Source organism: Triturus cristatus, chromosome 1_1 (genome assembly GCF_964204655.1).
Source record: "Triturus cristatus chromosome 1_1, aTriCri1.1, whole genome shotgun sequence".
NCBI lineage: Eukaryota > Metazoa > Chordata > Amphibia > Caudata > Salamandridae > Triturus > Triturus cristatus.
This window is the reverse complement of record NC_140579.1, coordinates 53,533,981-53,560,718: the sequence shown is the minus strand read 5'-3', so window position 1 is coordinate 53,560,718 and position 26,738 is coordinate 53,533,981. Positions and strand designations below refer to the sequence as shown.

The following is a 26,738-nucleotide window of genomic DNA, read 5'->3' as shown; positions in this document are numbered from 1 at the left end:
TCTGCCCTTCCCCACATATGGTGGTGCCCGGTGGTTGTAGCAGGGGCAAGTGTGGCAATTACAACCACAGCAGCTTAGAAATCTGTAGGGGTCCACCGCACTATGAGCCGCACTATACTGGTCGCCATCAGTTCACACAACAGCTGGCTGTATCTGGTATGCATGAAAAAAGTGAGCCACACAGTGAGGGTGGGAACACCATGGAACCCCCCGCACCCACAGGAGGAAGCCAAGCTTTGGGCTTGAAGAGAACGAGCAGGCCTAAGGGAAGCTTAGAGCATCAAACACGTGGGTACAGGGTGCTTCCCATATCAGAAACAGTGGCTACGGCAGGCCTGCTGTCCACCATCATCTACATTGACACCACACTCATATGTTATTCCATCCCTTCACTAGCCCCTCACAATTTTGGACTAGGTTTTGCTGAGTGGCACAGTATCTAAAAGAGTGAAATATTATTGCTCTGTTGTGAGATCCCAGATAACTTGCTTTTCCCAGGATCACTAGCATGACAGCTGACTGCTTCCTTACACCCTATGTGGACCAGTAGTCTTTCTTTCTTGTAATTAATTGCCTGTTGTGGAATTGTACTGGGGGCCGCTCTCTTCTTATACGTCAGGAATACTCTGTATGTTGACCTTTTATCCATAATTTTCCCTTCCTGTTCCTATTGGGTGTTTGAGTTTGTGGCATTACTACTGCAATCCTGATTTGTATCTGGCTTTTTTTTGGTTCAGGGGCACAGGTCACAAGCCTAATGCTGCACTGTCTGCTCCTCCTGCCAACTCTTTTCTTTCTTCTTCGCCCCATTGCTCCCTTCACCCCAGTTTTGAAGCTGAAAGACATTGACAAATGTTTTTACATGTAAAATCTATATCCTTACAGAGGGTAGATATGGGGATTTACCAGAGGGTAGTGATTCGGTGCACTGAGGGCGCAGAAGTAGAGGGCTGAGATGCAGTGCAGTAACGGTTCAGAGGAGAGATTTCAGAGGGTACAAGAGAACACATGGACAGTGGCACTGGATGGTGCAGGCGGAACAGATCCAAGACCACCAGAGGGTACAGAGTCAGGGACCGCAGAAGATTGAGGTACAAAGAAAGTAATGAGAAAGGGGCACTCATGGGCAGATGGGTAGGTTACTTAGGGGGCATAGAGGCAGGGCACAAGAGCTAACACAAGAGTATCAGGATATATAGATCAGTGAGGAAATCAGTGGTACTCTCTACTCTATCCTTACTCTTCCGCTTTTTATTAGGTCCATCTCTTAATACTCTCCTCCCTTTCCCTCAGTATTCATCAAACACATTCTCTCATGTGCCTACTGTCCTTCACTCTCTTGTCCTTCAACAAAGGGTATACTCCATTTTCAGGTTCTCTGCCACATCTGTCAGATATTTTGCACCCCATGCAGGCAACTTCAATCCCTGTCCTGTACCATCCACTCCCACCACAGATGACCTTCAACATTCTGTTAACAATCCTTTTATTCCCCTCAGATACTCTTCTCCAAATAGAATGCCTTCTCTCATTTACACTTCTCAACCACCTGTTTGTCTGAAACTTCCATGTGCCAGACATCCTACCTAATTACCTTCTTTAATGTGTGGGCATGGGAAACTCCCAAATGTGAACACCCCAAAATGTACCTAAATAACTTGGCTACAGAATTGATGATTTAGAAACAATGTTAACCTCAATTTCATGAGGCAATGTGTCCACAAGTTAAAGGTACTTCGGCAGACAACAAAAATACAATGGATCCAGTAAAGGCCAAATCAATTATTAAGTTCTAGATCAACAGAATAAGTTTAACAGTTTATTACATTTTACAGACAGCCACAAAGGCTGTTTGCAAATACAGCATTACAGGATAGTGCAAAGTCAGAATTGTCCCAAATTAGCAGCAAAATAACCTGATGTTGTAGTTTAAAAATCACTCAATAGTGAAGTAATACTGCCACAAACTGTGCAGCATTATGCTGTATTTGTCTTTTCTTCATGCGTAATTGTCTTCTTCAATGCATAGTTATCTTTTCTTGATGCAAACCCTGCGGCATAATTTGGTCCTCCTCTGTCTCATAACTCTAGAGTTAAAGAACCTCACATTTGTAAGCAATCTGGAATGTTCTTGTTAATGCAGTGCCATATTATAGGAACAGGATCATTCGTCTTTCAGTAAAACAAGTCTCCGCAACTTTTAATGTTTTGTTTAATATACAGGTGCCTCTAACAACAAGCATTTACAATGCAACGGTCTCGGCATTGTTAAAGTTAGAGCTGTTGGCATTGTTCATGACATTATTCTTGTTTATGTTTTTGTTTTTAAAACATTAGAAGAAACTGCATTGTTATTTACAATGTCAATAGCTTAATCACTCTCCAATGCGAGACCTATTGCATTTGCACCCACACACACAGCCGCACATACAAAGCCACCCACACACAGAGCCACTCACATAGAGCAACCCACACACAAATAGAGCCACCCACAGAGCCACCCACACACACACAGAGCCATCCACACACACACAGAGCCACCCACACACACACATAGCCACACACACATACACAGAGCCACACACACATACACAGAGCCACATACATACACCCAAACACAGGCCCAGGCTACAAATCACAGTCTTCAACAGCTCGCCTCCAACAATGCCAGTGTCTGCTAGACAGATTACACAGGAACGTCCCACGCCCATCAAAGCGAGGGGGACCGATTTAGAAAACCAAAAACAGGGCACTACAATTTTGCATCAACTGGGTAGCACAGAATGACAACATACAACACTCACCAAAATTGGAAACGATAACACTGCTGCAACAACGTGGAAATTACGTGCAATTTTTACACTTTTATATCATCTGTGTTTTAACCAAACTGCTTTCACCTGGGGGTGCCAGTTCTACACCGTAACACATGGAAACGTGGCCTCTTCTGTGTTTAATCAACTTGTATACAAATCGGGACACTTGCTACATTTACAGGATTTTACCTGGACAAATGGTGTAAAATCGTAACAGTCCCAGCAAATCTAGGACGCCCGACTCCCTACTTCCACAAACTCAGGACTGGAGGTAACATGTGACAGACACTCTCGAGCAAAGCCTCGGAGTCCAGTACTGTCTGCACCTCCACAAAAACTAAGGATCAAGCGGGGGCCGGCTCATCCAACTTCCAAAACCTTGCCACTATTTTCATCCCAAGATTTGAAAACTTATGAAGCATCTACAATTCCCAAACACTGCTCTTATTCGCCAGATTGAAAACAAATGTTAAATACCCAACGCTGGGATGCTCCTGTCACAAGAACCGAGTCAGGGATGCCAACGGTAGCTCCACAAAGCTCCCTGCGACTCGCCAAAATGCGCTTCAACGCCTCGTCATGGGTAATAAGCGCGATATAAATAAAATTACAAATTACAGCAGCCACGCTGGCCTCCTCGTCGCATGCGTCCTGCCCTCAGAGTCCTCTGGAGCTGCTTGTTAGCCGAAGGGCCCGAAGTCAGGGCCCTGGTACCAGCCGTGTGAAGCGGAAGACAATTACAGCTTATTAGGGTCCCGACAAGGCCGGCTTACCAAAACAGGGAGTTTTACCAGCTATCTCCAACAGAGAACAGACTGAAGGATTGTCTCACCTAATTACGGGCTGCGGGGCCCTCTTTGTCCGCCTCGGCACGGTTGTCCGATCGCTTTTCTCCGGCCTCTGGCTCCGCTCGAGCTGGAAGTGTGCTAATTAGAAAAGAAATGGCTGCAGCGCCCCTGTCAGCTCTCGTTAACGGCAGAAGACAAAGCTCGGGATACGTCCGCGGCGGAGCCCTACGTACTCCCTGCTCCAGCGCTCATTAGCACGGAGTCTGGGGCCTGAGGAGAACCTGGGATAGGCCTTGGAAGTTGGACGGATAGAAAACGGAGGGCCGTGAGAGGGGTGAGGTAAGAGAGGCGCTCCTTAAAATGGGTGCGGTCAGAGGTGGGCGAGCCGCGGAAAGCTCGAGCCAGGCTCGAGCCTGAAGTCTGTCTCAGCTCGAGAGCCTCTTGGAACGTGGGGTCCAGAATTAGACAAGCTTTCACGGGAGTTCTTTGCGGCCTAGCGGCCTCAGTTGTGGTACATCCAATATAGTGAACCAGTTTCGAATCCGATCCAGGGCTTGCTCAGTTTCTTGTCGGTCTTAAAAAAAAACAAGGCAGAGCAAAAGGCACACCACTGCCTTTCTCCGAGGCAGAGCAGAAATGCCTCGGAGAAACGCAGTGTCCTTTTCGGATTCGGGGGCGTGTTTTGCTGTTATCTCCTCTTGCCATTGGCTGGAGGAGATAATTAGACTTTCTGCAAAAAACACGCCCCCGATCCGAAAAGGACGGGGCCTGATCGGAGTGACGGGACCTCTTCTCCAATGGCTGGCCAGCATTCAAGAGGCCAGCCAATGGAGAACAGGGGAGAAGAGGGGCGGGTTCAAGCCCCTCTTCTCCAAGTCATTCAATCTCGGATCGAGACTGCGCAAGCGCAGCCTTCGAGCCGAGACCTAAAAAGGGAAACCTGATAGTTACCTTTCAACAGTCAACTAGTACAACTTAATACATGCAAGGGCACCAACAATACATTACAGATTGAAGCAATTTGTCTTCATTTGAACCCCCAAAAAATTCTTGAGCCCTTTAAATGTTTTTCATTAGCCCCTCCCTTAGTCCCCCTTGCCACACCCCAGCTCAATCTGATGAGTACCTGCACTTTTTTTTTTCCATTTAAAGCACTGAGCCGAAGGGTGGGCTGGTGTTAGTTAACTCACCAGACGCCGCACCGCAGCGTTTACATTAAGATTAATGATGGCAGTGCAGGACTTTCTGATTGCAAAACTGACTCGTTTATTTTGCGCTCACAACAGTTTATCAGTTGGCCAGGTGCAGTTTGTTTTAATTTACATGTTTGGGTCGCTGCTTTTAATTTCATTTTTTTTTTGTTTTTTAACTTGTTTATTAACTATTTTATATGTGCACGGGAGGCCCACACACTTAAACAAATTATTGTGTTTGACTTGCATACAGCATGCAATAATTTGGACTATATTTCCTGTATGGATGGGTGGACAGACACCAGGGATTGATGGTGATGCCACCAAATCACTTTTCATAAATGAATAGCAGTGCATCCTGTAACACTCCCACTACAACAAAAGTGAATGCAAGGTCCTGTCAAAAGGAAATTAAGAGTTAAAGACAGTAAGATTAAAAATACAGTGAACATAAGAACAACAAAACCAAAGTCGCTTCCTGAATATTGGCTTCAATAACGAACCTTCTATGGATCACTCAAATCATTCCCTTGATGCAGGTGGATGTATGTGCCAGTATAGCGCCTCCTACTGGGCACAGGTATGAAAACCAACATGGAGCCCTCAGCACCTCAACCCAGTGACTGATGACATTGGTGTCACTGAGTTGACTAACAGGTACCAGTGGTATTTACTTTGAAATACAATATATGATGTAAGAACACTCCATTAAATAGGTTATTCTATATTTGCTTAATTCGAAATACTAAGGTTCAGTGGAAGTTGACCCCTTGATGGCATGCATGTCTGTGCATTTCTGTGAGACAATTGCTCCAGCGTTTGTGCAGACCGTCTATGAACATTAGAGGGGCACTCACCTTGACATTTATCGCTCATGAAATAGGTGTTTCATAAGGGCATACAGTGTACACCATCACTGCAGATATTGGTACAAAATCACTATCACTGCAGATATTGGTGTGAAATCACTATCACTGCAGATATTGGTGTGAAATCACTATCAATGCAGGAATAGGTGTGAGATCAGTATTACAACAGATATAGGTGTCAAATCACTATTAGGGCACATATAGGTGTGAGCTCACTATCACTGCAGATATAGGTGTGAAATCACTATCACTGCAGGTATACATATGAGATCACCATCACTACAGATCTAGGTGTGATATCACAATCATTGCAGATATAGGTGTGAGATTTTTATCACTGTACATATTAGTGTGAAGTCACCATAACTGTAGCTATAGGTATGAGATCACTATCACTGCAGAAATAGGTGTGAGATCACAATCACTGCAGATATAGGTGTGAGATCACTATCACTGCAGATATAACTGTGAGATCACTAACACTGCAGATATAGGTGTGAGATCACTATCACTGCAGATATAACTGTGAGATCAGTAACACTGCAGTTATAGGTGTGAACTCACTATCACTTTAGATATTGGTGTAAGATCTCTATCACTGAAGATTTAGGTGTGAGATCACTAACACTGCAGATATAGGTGTGAGATCACTATCACTGCAGATATAACTGTGAGATCACTAACACTGCAGATATAGGTGTGAACTCACTATCACTTTAGATATTGGTGTAAGATCTCTATCACTGCAGATATAGGTGTGAGATCACTAACACTGCAGATATAGGTGTTGCATCATTATTAATGCAAATATAGATGTAAGATCACCATCACTACAGATATAGGTATGAAATCACTATCACTGCACATATAGGTGGGAGATCTCTTATCACTGTAAATATTACTGTGACATCTCCATCACTGCAGATATTGGTGTGATATAACTATCACTGCAAATATAGGTATAAGATCACTATCACTGCAGATATAGGTGTGCAATCTCTATCACTGGAGATATTAGTGTAAAATCAGTATCACTACATATACAGATGTAAGATCACCATTACTTCACATATAGGTGTCAAATCACTATCACTGCACATATAGATGTGAGATCACCATCACTGCAGATATAGGTGTTGTGTACCAGGAGAGGAACAGCCCACAGGAGCAGGGAGTATAGACCCAACCACGACAGGTGCCTGTGGAGCTCTCTAGGGTGGTGTAGCACTGGTGCAAGGCACGTCTAATCACTCAGTGGATTAAAGCACCCATGCTTTCTTCCTTCTCCCTCATACTACTCTCCCCACTCCCCTTTATTCTGCCTCATGCTACTCTCCCCACTCCCTTTTCTTCTCCCTCATGCTACTCTCCCCACTCCCCTTTCTTCTGCCTCATGCTACTCTCCCCACTCCCCTTTCTTCTGCCTCATGCTACTCTCCCCACTCCCCTTTCTTCTGCCTCATACTACTCTCCCCACTCCCCTTTCTTCTGCCTCATGCTACTCTCCCCACTCCCCTTTCTTCTGCCTCATACTACTCTCCCCGCTCCCCTTTCTTCTGCCTCATGCTACTCTCCCCGCTCCCCTTTCTTCTGCCTCATGCTACTCTCCCCACTCCCCTTTCTTCTCCCTCATACTACTCTCCCCACTCCCCTTTCTTCTGCCTCATGCTACTCTCCCCACTCCCCTTTCTTCTGCTTCATGCTACTCTCCCCACTCCCCTTTCTTCTCCCTCATACTACTCTCCCCACTCCCCTTTCTTCTGCCTCATGCTACTCTCCCCACTCCCCTTTCTTCTCCCTCATGCTACTCTCCCCACTCCCCTTTCTTCTGCCTTATGCTACTCTCCCCACTCCCCTTTCTTCTGCCTTATGCTATTCTCCCCACTCCCCTGTCTTCTCCCTCATGCTACTCTCCCCACTCCCCTTTCTTCTGCCTCATGCTACTCTCCCCACTCCCCTTTCTTCTGCCTCATGCTACTCTCCCCACTCCCCTTTCTTCTGCCTCAAGCTACTCTCCCCACTCCCCTTTCTTCTGCCTCATGCTACTCTCCCCGCTCCCCTTTCTTCTGCCTCATGCTACTCTCCCCGCTCCCCTTTCTTCTGCCTCATGCTACTCTCCCCGCTCCCCTTTCTTCTCCCTCATGCTACTCTCCCCACTCCCATTTCTTCTCCCTCATGCTACTCTCCCCGCTCCCCTTTCTTCTGCCTCATGCTACTCTCCCCACTCCCCTTTCTTCTGCTTCATGCTACTCTCCCCACTCCCCTTTCTTCTCCCTCATACTACTCTCCCCACTCTCCTTTCTTCTGCCTCATGCTACTCTCTCCACTCCCCTTTCTTCTCCCTCATGCTACTCTCCCCACTCCCCTTTCTTTTGCCTTATGCTACTCTCCCCACTCCCCTGTCTTCTCCCTCATGCTACTCTCCCCACTCCCCTTTCTTCTGCCTCATGCTACTCTCCCCACTCCCCTTTCTTCTGCCTCATGCTACTCTCCCCACTCCCCTTTCTTCTGCCTCATGCTACTCTCCCCACTACCCTTTCTTCTGCCTCATGCTACTCTCCCCACTCCCCTTTCTTCTGCCTCATTCTACTCTCCCCGCTCCCCTTTCTTCTGCCTCATGCTACTCTCCCCACTCCCCTTTCTTCTGCCTCATGCTACTCTCCCCGCTCCCCTTTCTTCTGCCTTATGCTACTCTCCCCGCTCCCCTTTCTTCTCCCTCATGCTACTCTCAACACTCCCCTCTATTCTGCCTCATGCTACTCTCCCCGCTCCCCTTTCTTCTCCCTCATGCTACTCTCCCCGCTCCCCTTTCTTCTCCCTCATGCTACTCTCCCCACTCCCCTTTCTTCTCCCTCATGCTACTCTCCCCACTCCCCTTTCTTCTGCCTCATGCTACTCTCCCACTCCCCTTTCTTCTGCCTCATGCTACTCTCCCCACTCCCCTTTCTTCTGCCTCATGCTACTCTCCCCGCTCCCCTTTCTTCTGCCTCATGCTACTCTCCCCGCTCCCCTTTCTTCTCCCTCATGCTACTCTCCCCGCTCCCCTTTCTTCTCCCTCATGCTACTCTCCCCACTCCCCTTTCTTCTCCCTCATGCTACTCTCCCCGCTCCCCTTTCTTCTGCCTCATGCTACTCTCCCCACTCCCCTTTCTTCTGCTTCATGCTACTCTCCCCACTCCCCTTTCTTCTCCCTCATGCTACTCTCCCCACTCCCCTTTCTTCTGCCTCATGCTACTCTCCCCACTCCCCTTTCTTCTCCCTCATGCTACTCTCCCCACTCCCCTCTCTTCTGCCTTATGCTACTCTCCCCACTCCCCTGTCTTCTCCCTCATGCTACTCTCCCCACTCCCCTTTCTTCTGCCTCATGCTACTCTCCCCACTCCCCTTTCTTCTGCCTCATGCTACTCTCCCCACTCCCCTTTCTTCTGCCTCATGCTACTCTCCCCACTCCCCTTTCTTCTGCCTCATGCCGCTCTCCCCGCTCCCCTTTCTTTTGCCTTATGCTACTCTCCCCACTCCCCTTTCTTCTCCCTCATGCTACTCTCCCCACTCCCCTCTCTTCTGCCTCATGCTACTCTCCCCACTCCCCTTTCTTCTCCCTCATGCTACTCTCCCCGCTCCCCTTTCTTCTCCCTCATGCTACTCTCCCCGCTCCCCTTTCTTCTCCCTCATGCTACTCTCCCCACTCCCCTTTCTTCTGCCTCATGCTACTCTCCTCCTCACTATACTTCATTACCCTCTTACTATACTCTCCGTCGCAAACCTTAAACACTGCTCTTCTCCCTCTAACGCTATGCGTTAAACTACTACACACATAACAATTACAATTCAACCAACATAAAGGCACAACATACCACATACACTAAAATACAAGACCATTAGCAAAGCAAATAGCTTTAACTTAAACAAAGGCGAGACCTATTGCATTTCCAACGTTTCTGTGTTTGATTGATGCTTTGTTATTCCCCGTTTCCTTTTCTTCCTATCGTTCAGCAGTCTTCAATCAGCCTCATTGATTGCTCCTCTGGTGAACCTTGACTCACACATACCCCATTATGGAAGTCACCAGTGTTGGAGACCCGCGCAGCGATCTATAGCATGTTGCGCATCATACAGGCCAAGAAGTGAGGTCTCCCTTTGGCTGATTCCATTATTTATTGTTATCTCTTATCCTTTGAAGTGTTGTGGAAACAGTTATATCTGGATTGGTAAGTTTATTTTTCACAACTTGGCCTGTTACAGATTGGCTTCATGGTGGAGGCTGATTGGTGTCCGGAGGCCAAGGCAGCTGTACAAGGCTGAATAAAGATACTCTTAGGCCTGTATCACTCTATAGCAGGCATTGGAAAAATTAGTAGGTCTGGCGTTGGCTGGTAGCCTTTTGCCTTTGTTGGTGCTTGTTTTTTCTTGGTTTTTGTATAACTTTTATTTTTGGGGAGCGGATGGAACTGTCTTCAATATAAAACAAGCATTGAAAATGCAATAAGTCTCGCCTTTGATTAAGTTAAAGCCATTTGCTTTGCTAATGGTATTGTATAGCAACGCAAATGGCTTTAACTTAATGAAAGGCGTGACCTATTGCATTTTTAATGCTTGTTCATTATCCCTGCTCATTCACTCGTTTTCATTCGTTTTTCTACCTTATTTTATCTTTCACCTTTCTGCCTTATTTCTGCTTATTTTCCCTTTTTCTTTTCCCCTTATTTTCTCCCTTTACCTTTTCCCTGCCGTTGCTGACCCCGCGGCCCCTCCGCCCTCCAGTGCGCCTGGCCCAATCCAGCTCCCCTCCCGCCTCCCAGCTGTCCAGCCCTCCCCGACCCCTACTTAATGGCAGCCACTGTGCAAACGCACCAAAGGCAAGCCCGTCTGCGCCTGTCCACGACCCGACCTCGACCTGACTGCGACCAGCGCCAGGAACCCTGGACCTCCGCCCTGCCAACGATACGACGCAGCGGCACTCCACGCACTCAACCCAGGCCGCAACAACAACTGCAAGCTACCATCACCAGCCGACACCCATGGACCCTTCAGCTGTCACCGCTGCCGGCACACCTGCAGCATCCAAGAACACGGATCCAGCACAGCCGCCCACAAGAACACAACCGAAACCGAAGACCCTGCAATGCATCCTCCTCAACGTCCGATCTCTCCACAAACATGCCACCGAAATCTGGGACCTCCTCGACAGCACCACCCCGGGCGTAGCATTCGACATCGCCATCCCCCAAGGATACAAGACCTTCAGGAAGGACCGCCCCACTCGCCCGGGAGGAGGAATAGCCATCGTCCACAAACCCAGCCTCCGCCTGAGCACACTCCCCGACGAGCCCATAGAATTGATGGAACACCTTCACTTCAAGATACTGGCCAGCCCCACCGCCACCCTCCGAGGAACCCTCATCTACGGCCCCCCTGGACCCGGCGGACCCTTCGCCAACTCCATCACGGAAATTATCTCTCCGCAGGCCATCGCATCCACCAACTACACTCTGCTGGAAGACCTCAACTTCCACCTTGAAAACCAACTGGACCCCAACACCACATCCCTCCTGGACAACCTCCACAACATTGGACTCTGCCGGATCGTGACCGAGCTCATGCACTCAGCAGGACACACCCTCGACCTCCTCTTCACTACAGGAAACTCCATCACCTTCAGGCACACCACCGAAACTCCCATGGACCGACCATCGTTGCGTCCCCTTCACCTTCAAAACACCCACCATCCACAGACACCAGAACCTGGTCCCACGAAGAAACTGGACCAAAATCACCAACGACCAGCTCACCTCCTCACTCAACAACTCCACCCCAACCATTGCGGAAAACGACAACCCCAACACCGCAGCCTGAACCCAGCATAGATGGATCTCGGACAGCACCAACACCATAGCCCCCTCAAGAAAAACAACAATACCCACGCCAAGAAAGCCAGATGGTTTACCACCGAACTTCGAGAGTCCAGACGCTCTTGCCGCTGCCTCGAAAAGGACTGGAGGAACACCGAATCCACAGAAGCCCACAAAAACTTCAGAGCCACCACCAACGCCCACCATCAACTCAGAGAAACGAGGAAAAAAGCGATTGAAGACAGAATCTCCACTCATGCACACAACAGCAAAGAACTCTTCAACATTATCAAGGAGTTCGCCCAAACCACCTGCGAGTCTAACGACATCCCTCCCTTACAAGATCTCTGCGACAAACTCAGCACCTTTTTCCACCACAAAATCAAGAGAATCTACGACAACTTGGACGAAGACAACCAACACACTGAACCCTCACCAACCACCCCAGACACCCAGAAACCAACGTTTGACAACTGGACAGCCCTCACCACCGAAGACACACTGAAGACAATGAAGTCAATCCACTCAGGGGCCTCCACGGACCCCTGCCCCCACCACATATTCAACAGAGCCGCTGACACCATCGCACCCATGCTCTGCCACACCATCAACCGCTCCTTGGCGACTGCCTCGTTCCCCGACGACTGGAAACACGCCGAGGTCAACCCCCTCCTAAAGAAACCCTCAGCGGACCCCACCAACCTCAAAAACTGCAGACCCATCTCCCTGCTCCCGTTCCCAGCGAAAGTCATTGAGAAAGCCATCAGCAGCCAACTCGCCACATTCATTGAAGAACACAACATCCTCGACTCCTCCCAATCCGGCTTCAGAAAAAAACACAGTACGGAAACCAACCTCCTCGCCGCAGCAAACAACATCCGCACCCTACTGGACAAAGGAGAAACAGTAGCCCTCATCCTCCTCAACTTCTCAGCGGAGTTCGACACAGTCTCCCACTGCACCCTCATACGCAGTCTCTACGACGCAGGAAAACAGGACAAGGCCCTCGACTGGATCCGCTCCTTCCTCTCCGGCAGGACGCAGTGGGTCAGACTCCCCCCTTTCCTCTCAGACCCCACACCTACCACTTGTGGAGTCCCCGAGGGCTCCTCCCTCAGCCCGACGCTCTTCAACGTCTACATGGCTCCACTCGCACCCATCGTCAGAACCTACGGACTCAACATTGTGTCATAGGCAGACGACACCCAACTCATCCTCTCCCTATCCCACGAGCCCAACACCGTCAGATGCAACGTTCGAGAAGGCATGGAAGCCATCGCCAAATGGATGTAAAACAGCTGCCTACAACTAAACACCAACAAAACAGAAGTACTCATCATGGGCCCCAACCCCGATGCCCGGAGCGACACATGGTGGCCCCCGCTCTCGGAAATCCGCCAACCCCCACGGACCACGCACGCAACCTGGGAATCATCCTGGACTCTGAGTTCAAAATGGATCACCAGATCAACTCCGTCTCGCCTTCCTGCTTCCTCACCCTCCGCCTCCTTCTTAAGACCTTCAAATGGATCCCCCTCGAACATAGAAAAACCGTCACTCATGCCCTGGTCACCATCAGACTCGACTACGGCAACGCACTCTACGCCGGAATAAACAAAAATCTCACCCGCAAGCTACAGAACATCCAGGACGCCGCCGCAAGACTGGTCCTCAACCTGCCAAAACACTGCCACATCTCCCAGCACCTGCGCACACTCCACTGGCTCCCGGTCGAGGCGAGAATCACCTTGAAGATACTCACCCACGCACACAAGGCCCTCCACAGCACCAGACCAGCATACCTGAACAGCCAACTCAATTTCCACGCATCCCAAAGGACCCTACGATCAGCCCAGCTCTCCTACACCGTGGTCCCCCGCACCAGAAAGACCAGATCGGGAGGCTGCTCCTTCTCCTTCCTCGCGGCCAAAGCATGGAACACCCTTACGCTCCACCTTAGACAGACAACAATGCTCCCCATCTTCGCAAGATACCTCAAAACCTGGCTCTTCGACAGACCCCCTCCTTGATGGAATGGAATCTGCACACGACCCCCACTACCCCTAGCGTCTTGAGACCCTTACTGGTGAGTAGTCGCGCTTTGACTAAACCCTGATTGATTGATTGATTGATTGATTGATAATGCTGCCTGGCAGCAATTTGCAGACATTCATTTTGCACACTCTGTAATATAATCAAGGGTTACTCGCAATATAAAATTGTCACTATTCTTAAAACTAAAGAGTTTTGTGTGGAAAGCTCTACCTTTATCTGGGGCAACACGCCATCACCTATTGCAAATGCCTAGTCACATAGCTGTTCACCCTAACAAGAGATCAGTGCACGCGAAAGTAGGTGGCCACTTGCATCACGAGAAAAGAAATCAATTTAAAACAGAAATGTTTTCAAACGTCTTAGAAAAGGAGAATTCGGTTTCTTTCCAAATTTCTAAGATGTTTGATCACATTATGCTTTACATTTTTATCCAGCTTTTTTCACATTTTGCTCCTTGGTCTCCATATCATAGTTACTGTCACTGGAATTGCTCGGTGTGTTGCATTAACTTGTATGTGACACTGTAAGAGGTCACTGTACATTCCACTGTTTGTACAGCATCAAGTAGGACAATGTAAATTGCCCATGTCTGTATATTGTGTGCGGCTGTCAGAGTGCGTGGGGTCACTGTGCATTGACCCTGCCAGGAGCTCATGTGTGTTCCACTCATACATTTAATAATGCACACAAAATATGAATATTTCACTTCCTTCTTTTGTTGTATTTCCCAAACAGCATCTCACCTTCAGGAGTTCGCACGCTGGCGCCTCACACTTCTTTTCTATATCCGTTATCAGAGCACTGAGAGAGGTGATTTGATTGGACAGTTTGGTGATATTTGCATTTTCTAGCATGGTAATTTTCTTCTCCATCTCCTTCAGTCTCCCGTACAGGGTTTGCTCATTTTCTTTCAGGAGTTGCCGCAGTTTTTCAATCTCATATTCAAGTTTCTTCTTCTCAGTTCTTAGCTTGTTCTGTCAGAAGCAAAGAAAAGCTGGTTAGATATTATAAAGCTTCCTATAGGCCGCCCTGAGAGTGGGGGTCCAGGAGGAGGGTGGAGGGGCTGCCTATTGTGATTCATATCACCTTGCACAAAGGGTTTGTGTGAGTGACATCCAAAAAATGACATTTGAAAGAGAATTTAGAATTTTCACAGCCTGGTGGGCAGAACATTTGTATTTTATTATGGAAACGTAGGCTAAGATTATGCAAATCTCCTTTATTGCCAGCTCACAGCAGCAACAATCGAAGAATATAGAAGTTCAATAACATTCTAATAGGCTATAAAGTTCCCCCTGCACGCAGTCTTCTCCCTTTTTTGGCGTTGCGAACAAGATAGTTTCTAAGATCCATAACTTTCAAACAAAAAACCTCATCAGTGAAAACTTCTTACTCTGGAAAAGAAAAACCCAATACAAAATCAATAACTTTTCTCCATTCCAATGTGGAGAGATAATCTTAGCCTCCGTGTCTTCAATAAAATCCAGAGTTTCTGCCCACCAGGCTGTGAAAAATCTAAATTTTATGGCATGACACAGAGCCTAGCATTATGCAAGTTTAAAGTGCATTTGATACATTGTCAATAGCGCTTGCAACAGGTCTAAAGTAGCAACTTTTAAACATACTTTTAATGGACCAATCCGCAGCCCCAAGGATATCTCACGGAAGAGAGGTTTGGATGCTTAAGGGAGTGTACACCAAGCATAGTAATGTCTACACCTGCTTCTTTCATGACTTCCTTCACCCATCTTGCTATTGTTGGGGAGGAAACTGCTCTACGAGGCGATTTATAGGATATTAGCAATTGTTCTGTATTTCCTCTCATACTCACAGTCCTTCTCTCATATTCCATCAAGGATTTCACTACACAAACTCTTGCATTCTGTGTAAAGAAGGGGTAGAAAACAGAAGTTGACATGGTCTGGTTGGTAGGCCCTGCTGGTGATGTCTAAGGCATTTACGTCTGACGGTCCATCTATAACATACCAGGCATAGCAAGACAGTGAGTTTATAAGAGATACGTTTTGGGGATAACCTATAACTCTCTCCCAAAATATTAATACCTGTAGGACATCTCTAATGTAGTAAAAATGTGGAAAAGGTCCAGCACTACCTTCTCTTTAAAGATTGTGTCGCTTTCGCTGTTATTTATTAATGTTAACTAAATCTTTACCTCATTCAGCATCTCTAATGTCCCATAATGCAGGATATTTTGCAGAAGGTGGGTTTAGTACCCACATACTTCGCATAAATGTTTTAGTCAGTACGTTTTGTCCCACAGAGACTCCGTCTACAAGGCAGTGACATGCTGCAAAATCTGATCTGCAAACATTAATGTAGGAGGGTAGGATCTGCTTCACATGGGTACCCCCACTTTTTGCTGGCCTTAGTCTGGCTGTGGCCCTGCTAATAAGGACCACAGCCTAGCTGCTTCCTCTCTAAAATGGTATGCATGTACATTAGGTAAATATCTAATTGGATTCTGGAGTGCCTTATAAGCCCCTAGTTTATGGTATACAATGTACTTAGGGCATAGGTACCTCAGAGGCCTACCAAGGGCTGCAGCATGTATTATGCCACCCCTGGGAAGCACTCCAAAATGGCACCACAGGTCTGGTACTGCAGCCTGGGTAAGGGTGTGCTTGCATCCTTACTGTGGTATAGGCTTGTCGTAAATTGGCTGCGATTAAATTAGCATTAGCGGAATCCATGTCGTGTTTAGAGGCTATCTTATCCATTTAGTGGAATCCATTTTGTATTTCTGGCAGCCATTTTGTCTGCCATGTGCTCACTATGAGCTGTTTCCTTCTTCACTGTTGTTTACCCTTGTGCTCTGTTTAAAGTACTGGCTATACTTAGATTCTGTTACTCTGCACATGCGCAGAGGATTCTAACTGTCCATGCATCTGTTTTTAGTCTGTAGCTGTCAGGTTGTTTCTACCAGAGTCAGCAACTGCTAGCTCCTCCTTTACTGTTGACTGTGCATTTCTGTATGACCATCTATGTATGTAACTCTCCTATGTATGCTTGTACCGCCCTCTTTTTGAGCCCCTGTGTGGGTATAAAAGACCCATGGTTCTTCTACTCCTTGTGCTACTTCACTCAATACCGAAGGGTGCTGTTTGAATGTAGTTCCACCCCATGAGGTTTATTAAACTTTGTATTTTCTATTCCAGTTTCTGTGCCAACTTCTTCATACTAGTCTGAGGACTCTGTGCAGAGAAGGGCGAACCCCTTGCACTGGTAGTCCTAGCTGAGGTCTCCTTTCAACAAATTGGCGCCCAACCAGTGGGGCTCATCGGTGACTCGGATGCCCAAAGGATTGGTCGCGACGAAGGATTGGAATCTCGCTCTGGACGCGATCGCTGCCCGATGAGACCCAAGTCCTGGCAACCACGGCGTTTTTCCTTTCTTTCTGATCTGACCATCCAGGTGGCGCCGGTCCTCGACTGAGATCTCTTCTGTTGATTCGCCGTGCAGTGACCATTTGGTCGATTTTAGAACTTGGCAGTTGGAACCTGGACACCAAGTGATTGGTAAGTGTCCTTCTGCGGCGCTTGCTGTTGGTTTTGATGCCTGGGATTGGTAAGGTAGTTTAGTAACACTTACTGTGGCTTTTTCTGTGTTGGCCAACTTGGTTTGTTATGATATCTAGGTTGCAACCTATATAGGCAGGTAATGAGGAGAATTTTCTCTATCTGAATTGATTTGAACGGCACATCGTACTAAAGGTACCTTAAGTGCTACTTTGATTATAATACTGCATATTCTGCACTATTTTTGGCATGCCTGTTTTTAGCACACTTCGTAGGATGTGTTGCTTTTGTAGTGGTACCAATTTGAAATTAGATAAAGCACAACCGGCCCCCCCGGAGGGAACGCCTAATAGGGATATGTATATTAAGTATGGTCCTTCTTCTATAATGTACAGCGCATTATGGAATAAATACACGCGTAAGGATCCTGAGTTGCGTTGGCCTATGTATGGGTCATTTGATTTACGAAAGATTGAGTATGTGGAACAATGTATGTTTAAGCGAAAGACTAGGCAAGATATGTTTGATTGTGTACGAATGTGGGAGAAGGAAGTGCGTGAACGAATGAAGCGTGAGCAAGCCTTGATTGAAAAAGAACAGCGAAAGAATATTTATGTGAAAGCATTAGAACTGAAGAACAAAGAAATAAAAGAGTTAAAAGAGAGAGACGATAGGGAGCTCAATTTACAGGTAACTGGCCAATACGCTGTTCGGCAGCCTCTCTATCCTATCCTTAATAAGCCACAAGATGATTTCTTATTATTAGATCGTCCTCCACCTCCGTATACTGTTCCTTCTGCCCCCCATGAGTCAGATGAGGACTCTAGTTTGGAGGAATATAAGGCACGAGAAACTCGTTCTATATTGACCACTGCGCGTTCGTTCCAAATTCGATCTGCTGCTCGTAAAGCAGCTCGTGGCATTGCCCCCGCTTCTGAACTTTTAGATAATATGAAAGGGTGGCAGGAAAGGGAGCAGCTGTATTTTACTGAGGTGTTTGCCGCAGAGGTCGTTGAGCTGTTTAGAAAATATTCTCCCAGGTGACTGATACAATCAGGCGTTTGGTTAAACTGCGTGTCGATGCAGTGCGTTTGCGAGAGGAGAAAAAGGCTGCAGACGTAGCTGCACAGACATCTCAGACCGGCATGACCCAAGCTTCTATCTCCGGAACAGATAAGACTATGATAGTTCATGCGAAACCTATGCGGGAGGCCGCGCCTTTGTATGTTCCTCCTAAAGGACAGGGTACAAGTGATGATAAGACCTCTATCGATGCAAAGGGTTATTTTATTTATAATTGGGTTTACACTTCTTGGAATAGGACGGATGTTATGGCACTTAAAACTGCATTGCCTGATCCGCGGAAAAATCCAGCCGCTTTTTATGAGGAAGTTGAAGGTGCTATTAGTTCTTGTACTATGACATTGCCTGATATTGATTTATTTTTCGGATTGATATTACCACCTGATATGTGGAGAACTGTTCGTAAAATTGATGATCGTGCAGCTTTTGGGGCGTTATGGAGAGATTTAGAACAAATGGATGCAGAAAGGGAACCCGCACAGAAGCCATGTCAGTTAATTTTAGATCTTCCCGCAGCTATATTAGTTAAGTTAAAAACGATTATTCCCCCTAAAAAGATAGATTGGACTGTTTTAGCATCTTGTAAGCAAAAGGCAGATGAATCGGTCTCTGATTTCTTTACACGCTTTGAAGAAGCATTCCACGATTTTAGTGGCCAGTCATTGACAGATGACACAGGCAGACATCTGTTTGTCGATAAATATGTCGCAAACCTGTTGCCAGGAATAGCTAGCCGCCTAAAGGCCAGTGAGAGTTCATGGACTACCTTTTCCCCGGTTTCTCTCTTGATTATGGCTCATTTTTATGAACGCCAGGAATTAGAGGCAAAGGGTAATGAGGATAAAAAGACTAAAGAATTAAAAACGAAGGTTATGTTGGCTCAGGCTTATGGTCCGCCTTTTAGAGGTAGTGATAGAGGTGGACGTGGATCTTATGGTTCGTCTTTCCCTTCTTATACTTGTTCGAATTTGTCTGCTGACCAGTGTGCGTACTGTAAGAAATTTGGCCATTGGGCTTCCGATTGTCCAGCACTGCGTGCTCAGCAGTGTGCACGTGGTAGGGGACAAATGAGAAATCGTCCAGGATATTCAGGGCCTAGAGGAAGCACAAGTGATCGTGCTAGGTTTGATGCTAATATACGTGGGCAGGATGGGTTCAACACTTTTGATAGGAGGAACCAATATCAAATGTCTGACTATGTGCCATCTGATCTTCAAGGTTCTGCTCACGCATAGGATTGCCTAGGATGGGGTAAGGAATCAGTTGAAGTTCCAGTAGATCAGAGGGGTCCCTATGTCACAGCAAATGTTTTGGGCTCCACTGATCAGTTTCTGGTTGATACAGGAGCTACTCGTAGCGCCTTGTCTAAACAATTGGTTCCAAGGGCTCCCCTGTCTGGCTTAACCATTACATCGATAGGCTTCGATGGAACCCCTTCCCTTAGCCAATTGTCGCAACCACTTGCATTCCATGTGGATAAATTTACTGCTCCATGTCCATTTTTGCTTTCCCCGAATACACCAGACAACATTGTGGGTCTTGATTAGGCCTGGGCAAAATTTCCGTTCCGTTCGCGGAATTTGCGATAATTGGGCATTTCTGCGTTCCGCGGAGAGCGCGGAAATGTTAAAATTTCCGCATTCCGCAGCTTTGCGATAATTTGGTACTTGCTCGCGCTGTAAAATAATACATTCTCGTGCGCGCGCGATCGCCTTACCTGAATCCCCGCATTCGCCGACAAGTTTTCCCAATCCGGTCGCGTTCTCCATGAGATGTTGTATTGTTTTAGCCATTTGCGCTGTCTCGCGACAGTTCGCGCCCGCAGTGACGTCATGCGTCGCGCGATCACGTCTTTCTTCTCACGATCATGCACCGCGAGAAGAGTGAAAACAAGATGGCCGCGCCCGCAAGCAACCGCATGGGTAAGTTAGCGATCGGCGAACACGCAGAAAATACCGCGAACGGGCGGGAAAAAAACTTTCGCATCTTCGCGATATTTCCGCGTGTTTGCGGAGATTTTAAACATTTTCGCGATAATTTGCGGAAGTCGCTTCCGCAAATTCCGCCCACCCCTAGTCTTGATATGCTTAAGTATTTCAGGGCTACGATACGATGTTCTCCAGAAGGTGTACGTGTTATCTTGAATGACAACCATCCTGTGATGGAGAGAGCTTGTCTTGTTAAAGAGGATATTGCATTAGCTTCACTCCCTAATACTTTGTGGGCCACTTCAGACACCGATGTAGGGCAAATGGTTATTCCACCAGTACATATTAGTGTCAAGGAGGGCGCTGTGCTGCCACGTTTGCCTCAATACAAAATTTCACAGGAAGGTGAAGAAGCACTCATACGTATTGTCCATGATCTCATTGAAGTGGGGGTTGTTGAGGAAGTTCCTTACAATGTCTGTAACAGTCCGATTCTTCCTATTCTGAAAAAAGATACTGACACTAGGGTTTACAGATTTATTATTGATTTACGAGAAGTTAACAAGATTGTAGTACCACAATACCCCGTGGTTTCTGACATAACGACACTTCTTACTTTGGTTCCCCCGACAGCGACTACATTCTCTGTGATAGACTTGAAGAATGCTTTCTTTTCGATCCCTATTCATCCTGATAGCCGATATTTGTTCGGTTTCACTTTGAATAATCGATCGTATAGATTCTCTAGAGTTCCTCAAGGCTATACTGAGAGTCCTAGTATTTATAGTCAAGCATTGAAAAGACAACTTGATTCTTTCATTTTGCCTGAAGGTGTGGCTCTCATCCAATATGTCGATGATATCTTGTTGGCAGCTGATACCCCTGAACAGTGTGAAAACTGTACTTTGTCCTTGCTTTCTTTTCTTGCTTCCCATCATCACAAAGTGTCACGAAAGAAATTGCAATATTGTAGACCGAAGGTAACCTGCTTAGGTCACCTTCTGTCTAAGGAGGGACGTGCACTTACACCAGATCGCATTCAAGCTATTTTAGACACACCAGTGCCCCGTACTCAGAAAGATGTCCGTGCATTAATTGGTCTTACTTCTTGTGGTAGGCAATGGATATTAGGATTTTCGCACATTGTTAAACCCTTGCTAGCACTTTTGACCAAAGATACTCCAATGCCCCTCCCATGGACAGATGAATGTGAGACTGCTTTCCGACAGTTACGGCAAGCTCTTTGTTCAGCACCAGTGTTAGGTACTCCAGATTATACGAAGCCTTTTACACTATATGTACATGAGAAAGATGGATGCGCATTGTCAGTTTTAGCGCAGACACACGGTGACAAAGAGCGCCCCTGTGCATATTTTTCAGCAGTACTTGATCCTGTTGCTCGTGCGCTACCTGGATGCTTTCGTTCAGTTGCAGCAACAGCTGTGTCAATACGTCAGAGTGAAGGGATAGTTTTGTCACATAAGCTGTTGGTGCTAGTACCCCATGCGGTTGATGCCCTTTTAAATCAGACGAAGACGCAGAATTTAACTAGTGCTCGTCTGACAGGATATGAATTGACATTGTTGGCCCCTCACATTAAACTAAAGAGATGTGCGATACTAAACCCAGCCACTCTGTTGCCATATCCGGTGACTCAGTCCCAGTCTCAGGAGTCTCATGATTGTATATTCCTTACTGAGGAACAGACAAAGGGTCGTGTCGATTTGCAAGACACGCCCCTTTCAAGTGTTGACGGGGAACTATGGGTTGATGGGTTCTGTTTGAAGTTACCAGATGGTACAACGTCAGCTGCATATGCAATTACAACACTTCAGACGGTAGTTGAGACAGCTCGTGTTCCACAGAAGTCAGCTCAGGCAGCTGAGCTAATAGCTTTAACACGAGCATGTGAACTTAGTACTGATTTAACTGTGAACATTTATACTGATAGTCGCTATGCTTTCGGAGTGGCTCATGATTTTGGGCTACTCTGGAAGGAGAGGGGCTTTCTTACATCTCACGGGGTGCAAATAATGCATGGAGAATTAGTACATAACCTCTTGATTGCTTTAACATACCCGAAGAGAATAGCAATTGTTAAATGTAGCGCACATAAGAAAATAATTGATAAGATAGGACAAGGCAATGCTTTTGCAGACCAAACAGCCCGTGAAACTGCCATGCAGCAAAGCACCAAGTCTATGTATGTAGTGAAGTCACAGGCTGAACGCTGGCATGATACCAGACAGGAAGTGCTAGATATGCAGAGATCTGCTTCTGCAGAAGACATTGAGCAATGGTCTAAGGAGGGAACATTGGATGATGAGGGCTGTTGGAGGAATAAAGAGATGAGTAAGTGGAGATTGCCGACAGCTTATTTACAACCTATGATTCATATGGCACATGGGCCGGCGCATGTTGGAGCCTCCTCGATAACAAAATTGCTCACGCAAGTTTGGGAGCATCCAGAAATTGCCGGCACAGCTAAAAAGATGGTGCAGTCTTGTCTGATTTGTCTTCAGCATAACCCTGGTAAAGGGACACGAACTTCAACAGGAGGGTTTGCTACGCCAACCGCACCTTTTGAAGTTTTGCAAATGGATTACATCCAGCTTGAGCGCTGTAATAACTTAAAGTATGTTTTGGTAGTGGTATGTGCCTTCAGTAAATGGATTGAGGCATACCCTATGAAGGACAATACAGCTCTCACTACAGCAAAGGTGCTTTTGAAGGAATTTTTCCCTAGATTTGGTGTTTGTAAACTTCTATGGAGTGATAACGGACCCCATTTTATTGGGCAAGTTGTCGAATATGTCCTGAAGGGGTTAGGGGTAAAGCAGAAGTTTCACGCTGCTTTTCATCCACAATCAGCAGGGTTAGTGGAAAGGTATAACGCCACACTTAAATTAAAAATGGCGAAAATACTAGCCTCCACATCCTTGAATTGGCCAGACGCATTACCTTTGGCACTGTTGTCCATTAGATCAGTGCCACATTCGCGGTCTGGTCTTACACCGTATGAGGTGGTATTCGGGAGGCCTATGAACATTTGGGGAATCCCTAAACCACGCCCCATACATGATGTGCCATGTGTATTGATGAGTGACTACTTATCACAATTGACTGATAGTTTGATTTCTATTCATCAACAGGTTCGAGAAGCTCTTCCTGATAGGTCGACAGGTGAAGGCCATGGACTTTGGCCTGGAGACCAGGTGATGATCCGATCGTTCCAGAGGTCAATGCTTTTGCAGACCAAACAGCCCGTGAAACTGCCATGCAGCAAAGCACCAAGTCTATGTATGTAGTGAAGTCACAGGCTGAACGCTGGCATGATACCAGACAGGAAGTGCTAGATATGCAGAGATCTGCTTCTGCAGAAGACATTGAGCAATGGTCTAAGGAGGGAACATTGGATGATGAGGGCTGTTGGAGGAATAAAGAGATGAGTAAGTGGAGATTGCCGACAGCTTATTTACAACCTATGATTCATATGGCACATGGGCCGGCGCATGTTGGAGCCTCCTCGATAACAAAATTGCTCACGCAAGTTTGGGAGCATCCAGAAATTGCCGGCACAGCTAAAAAGATGGTGCAGTCTTGTCTGATTTGTCTTCAGCATAACCCTGGTAAAGGGACACAAACTCCAACAGGAGGGTTTGCTACGCCAACCGCACCTTTTGAAGTTTTGCAAATGGATTACATCCAGCTTGAGCGCTGTAATAACTTAAAGTATGTTTTGGTAGTGGTATGTGCCTTCAGTAAATGGATTGAGGCATACCCTATGAAGGACAATACAGCTCTCACTACAGCAAAGGTGCTTTTGAAGGAATTTTTCCCTAGATTTGGTGTTTGTAAACTTCTATGGAGTGATAACGGACCCCATTTTATTGGGCAAGTTGTCGAATATGTCCTGAAGGGGTTAGGGGTAAAGCAGAAGTTTCACGCTGCTTTTCATCCACAATCAGCAGGGTTAGTGGAAAGGTATAACGCCACACTTAAATTAAAAATGGCGAAAATACTAGCCTCCACATCCTTGAATTGGCCAGACGCATTACCTTTGGCACTGTTGTCCATTAGATCAGTGCCACATTCGCGGTCTGGTCTTACACCGTATGAGGTGGTATTCGGGAGGCCTATGAACATTTGGGGAATCCCTAAACCACGCCCCATACATGATGTGCCATGTGTATTGATGAGTGACTACTTATCACAATTGACTGATAGTTTGGTTTCTATTCATCAACAGGTTCGAGAAGCTCTTCCTGATAGGTCGACAGGTGAAGGCCATGGACTTTGGCCTGGAGACCAGGTGATGATCCGATCGTTCCAGAGGTCGAGCAGCTTGGAACCGAGGTGGCCCGGAGCAGGTGCTCCTTTCAACGAGAACTGCGGTTCGAGTGACGAACAGGAGGAACTGGGTGCACTCCACCCACTGCAAGAAAGTGCCGTCTACCTTGGTGGATCCTGTTGCTTTGATCGACCATCGGGACATCCTGGACACAGAGAAAGGCCAAGCTATATCACCTGACGAACCTGAGGAAGTCTTCCCGGACCACACAATTCCTGGAGTATCCCGATACCAACTGAGACCACGGAAAGAGCCTGCATTGCTGAAATAGACTGGTTGAGCAACCTCCCTGGGTTAGTGAAAAGAATTCCGATGTGGCAAGGGGGGGGGGATCAGCCCTGTATAGTGTAGCGACACCCGTCTTGACCCTCGGTGAAGAAATCAACGGCTGCCCAGGGATAAGAGCTCCAACGATTGTTTTCAACAATAAGCTGATCATGTCCACAATGAGATCAACTGTTTCTAAGAGAAAGATCATTTGTGCTATAGGGTTTGTTGTTGCTATGGTGGCTGTAGCAGTAATAACCTGGTTCGTTGAGAAAGTGGCTCCTGCTCGAGAACTTTTGATCGCCACTACTCCAGTATCAGTTGAACACCACTACTTTACGCTTCCCTATCATGAGCGGAAGCATCGACAATCCTATTTAAACAATACCTTTATCCAGATGTTGCATCATACTCACAATGCCACGAATATTACCAACTGTTGGGTGTGTGGGATGATACCTGCACATCAAAAGAAAGGAGGAACACATTTTATTCCTCTTCCCTTTTCTCATAATGGTTCTTGTCAAGCTTGGTATGCGCTTCTGTTTGCATCTGGAAGACGTACAGTAGGCGGGCTTCTTTTTCGCCTCAATAAAGTATGCTACCAAGATAAAGATGGTTATCCTCAAGCCAGAGGGACCAAATGGGAATGGGAAGAGTATCAACCGGACAATATTTCAACGCCATATATCTTCACAAATATGAGAACTTTTACCAGTAATAAACAATTTGTGATTTCTGTTACTAGAGCTAAAGCAGATTTATGTGTAAGCAGTATTGGAAGAATTCCAGTGGGTAAAAGCGAATGTACTGTAATTCTGTCTATTGAAGGTATAAACAATAGCACTTTCATAGCCTCACACAATACTTATTTTATCTGTGGTAGTCACGGATATTATCAACTACCTGCTGGGTGGTCAGGCGTGTGCTATGTATCCTTTCTATTGCCCCCTGTGTTTCTGGCACCTGCATCCTACCACCGGGACCTTAAGTTATTCGACGATATCTCTAGAAATAGATATAGAAGGACAATAAGTATTGATGAAGTAGACCAAACTGATACCACTCTGCAACAATATGTTGATTTTAATTTAGGTTTGTTCTTCTTTGTGTGTGCTGCATTAAACAGTAGGAAAATAAGACGATTGACTAGAGTTGTGGAAGCTGTTACCAATCAGACAGCTATGGCACTCGGGAACATTACGGAGGAGCTGCAAATTGCAAGGATTGTAGCTCTCCAGAACCGAATGGTCCTAGATGTGGTTCTGGCTGATCGAGGTGGTGCATGTCGCATTATCGGTAGCAGCTGTTGTGTATTCATACCGGATCACTCGCCTTCAGTATATGAAGCAATATCAAAGCTGCATAAAATTGCTGCAGAAATTCGTCCAGAGACTGGTACTTGGACCCTGGCTGGATGGTTTTGGACTCTCGTTTCTGCTTGGGGCTGGAAGCTACTAACTATCTTGTGTATAATTATTTCAATACTTTTTACATGCTGTGTATGTATCCAATGTGGTCCAATGCTTTGCTCCATTTGCATTTCTGTTTGTATACCTGTCAAAAGGAATATTGCAGAGACAAAGGCCCAACAAATTATCAATAAAGAAGTGGCCGAAATAATGTTAATAGATGTACGGGATGCATACTTAGATTACCCCAGAGGAACAGATGTCTTCAGCTAATGCTAAAAGGGTCGTCAGTCGTAAATTGGCTGCGATTAAATTAGCATTAGCGGAATCCATGTCGTGTTTAGAGGCTATCTTATCCATTTAGTGGGATCCATTTGTATTTCTGGCAGCCATTTTGTCTGCCATGTGCTCACTATGAGCTGTTTCCTTCTTCACTGTTGTTTACCCTTGTGCTCTGTTTAAAGGACTGGCTATACTTAGGTTCTGTTACTCTGCACATGCGCAGAGGATTCTAACTGTCCATGCATCTGTTTTTAGTCTGTAGCTGTCAGGTTGTTTCTACCAGAGTCAGTAACTGCTAGCTCCTCCTTT

The 26,738-nt window shown here is 46.5% G+C and overlaps 1 protein-coding gene and 1 long non-coding RNA gene across 2 annotated transcripts in view; one reads left to right on the top strand and one right to left on the bottom strand.

The window, feature by feature from the left end:
* LOC146869360 (E3 ubiquitin-protein ligase TRIM39-like) overlaps positions 1 to 26,738 on the bottom strand; it is a 161,618-nt gene that overhangs the window by 72,091 nt on the left and 62,789 nt on the right. Inside the window, exon 3 of the mRNA XM_085651902.1 lies at positions 14,314 to 14,544. Coding sequence (XP_085508028.1) covers positions 14,314 to 14,544 — 231 coding nt within the window. The remainder of the gene's footprint in view (positions 1 to 14,313; positions 14,545 to 26,738) is intronic.
* On the top strand, positions 22,390 to 24,765 carry LOC146869361 (uncharacterized). Its single transcript, XR_014981177.1, has 3 exons — positions 22,390 to 22,469; positions 23,270 to 23,566; positions 24,367 to 24,765. It is a non-coding gene; the product is annotated as an uncharacterized LOC146869361 (long non-coding RNA).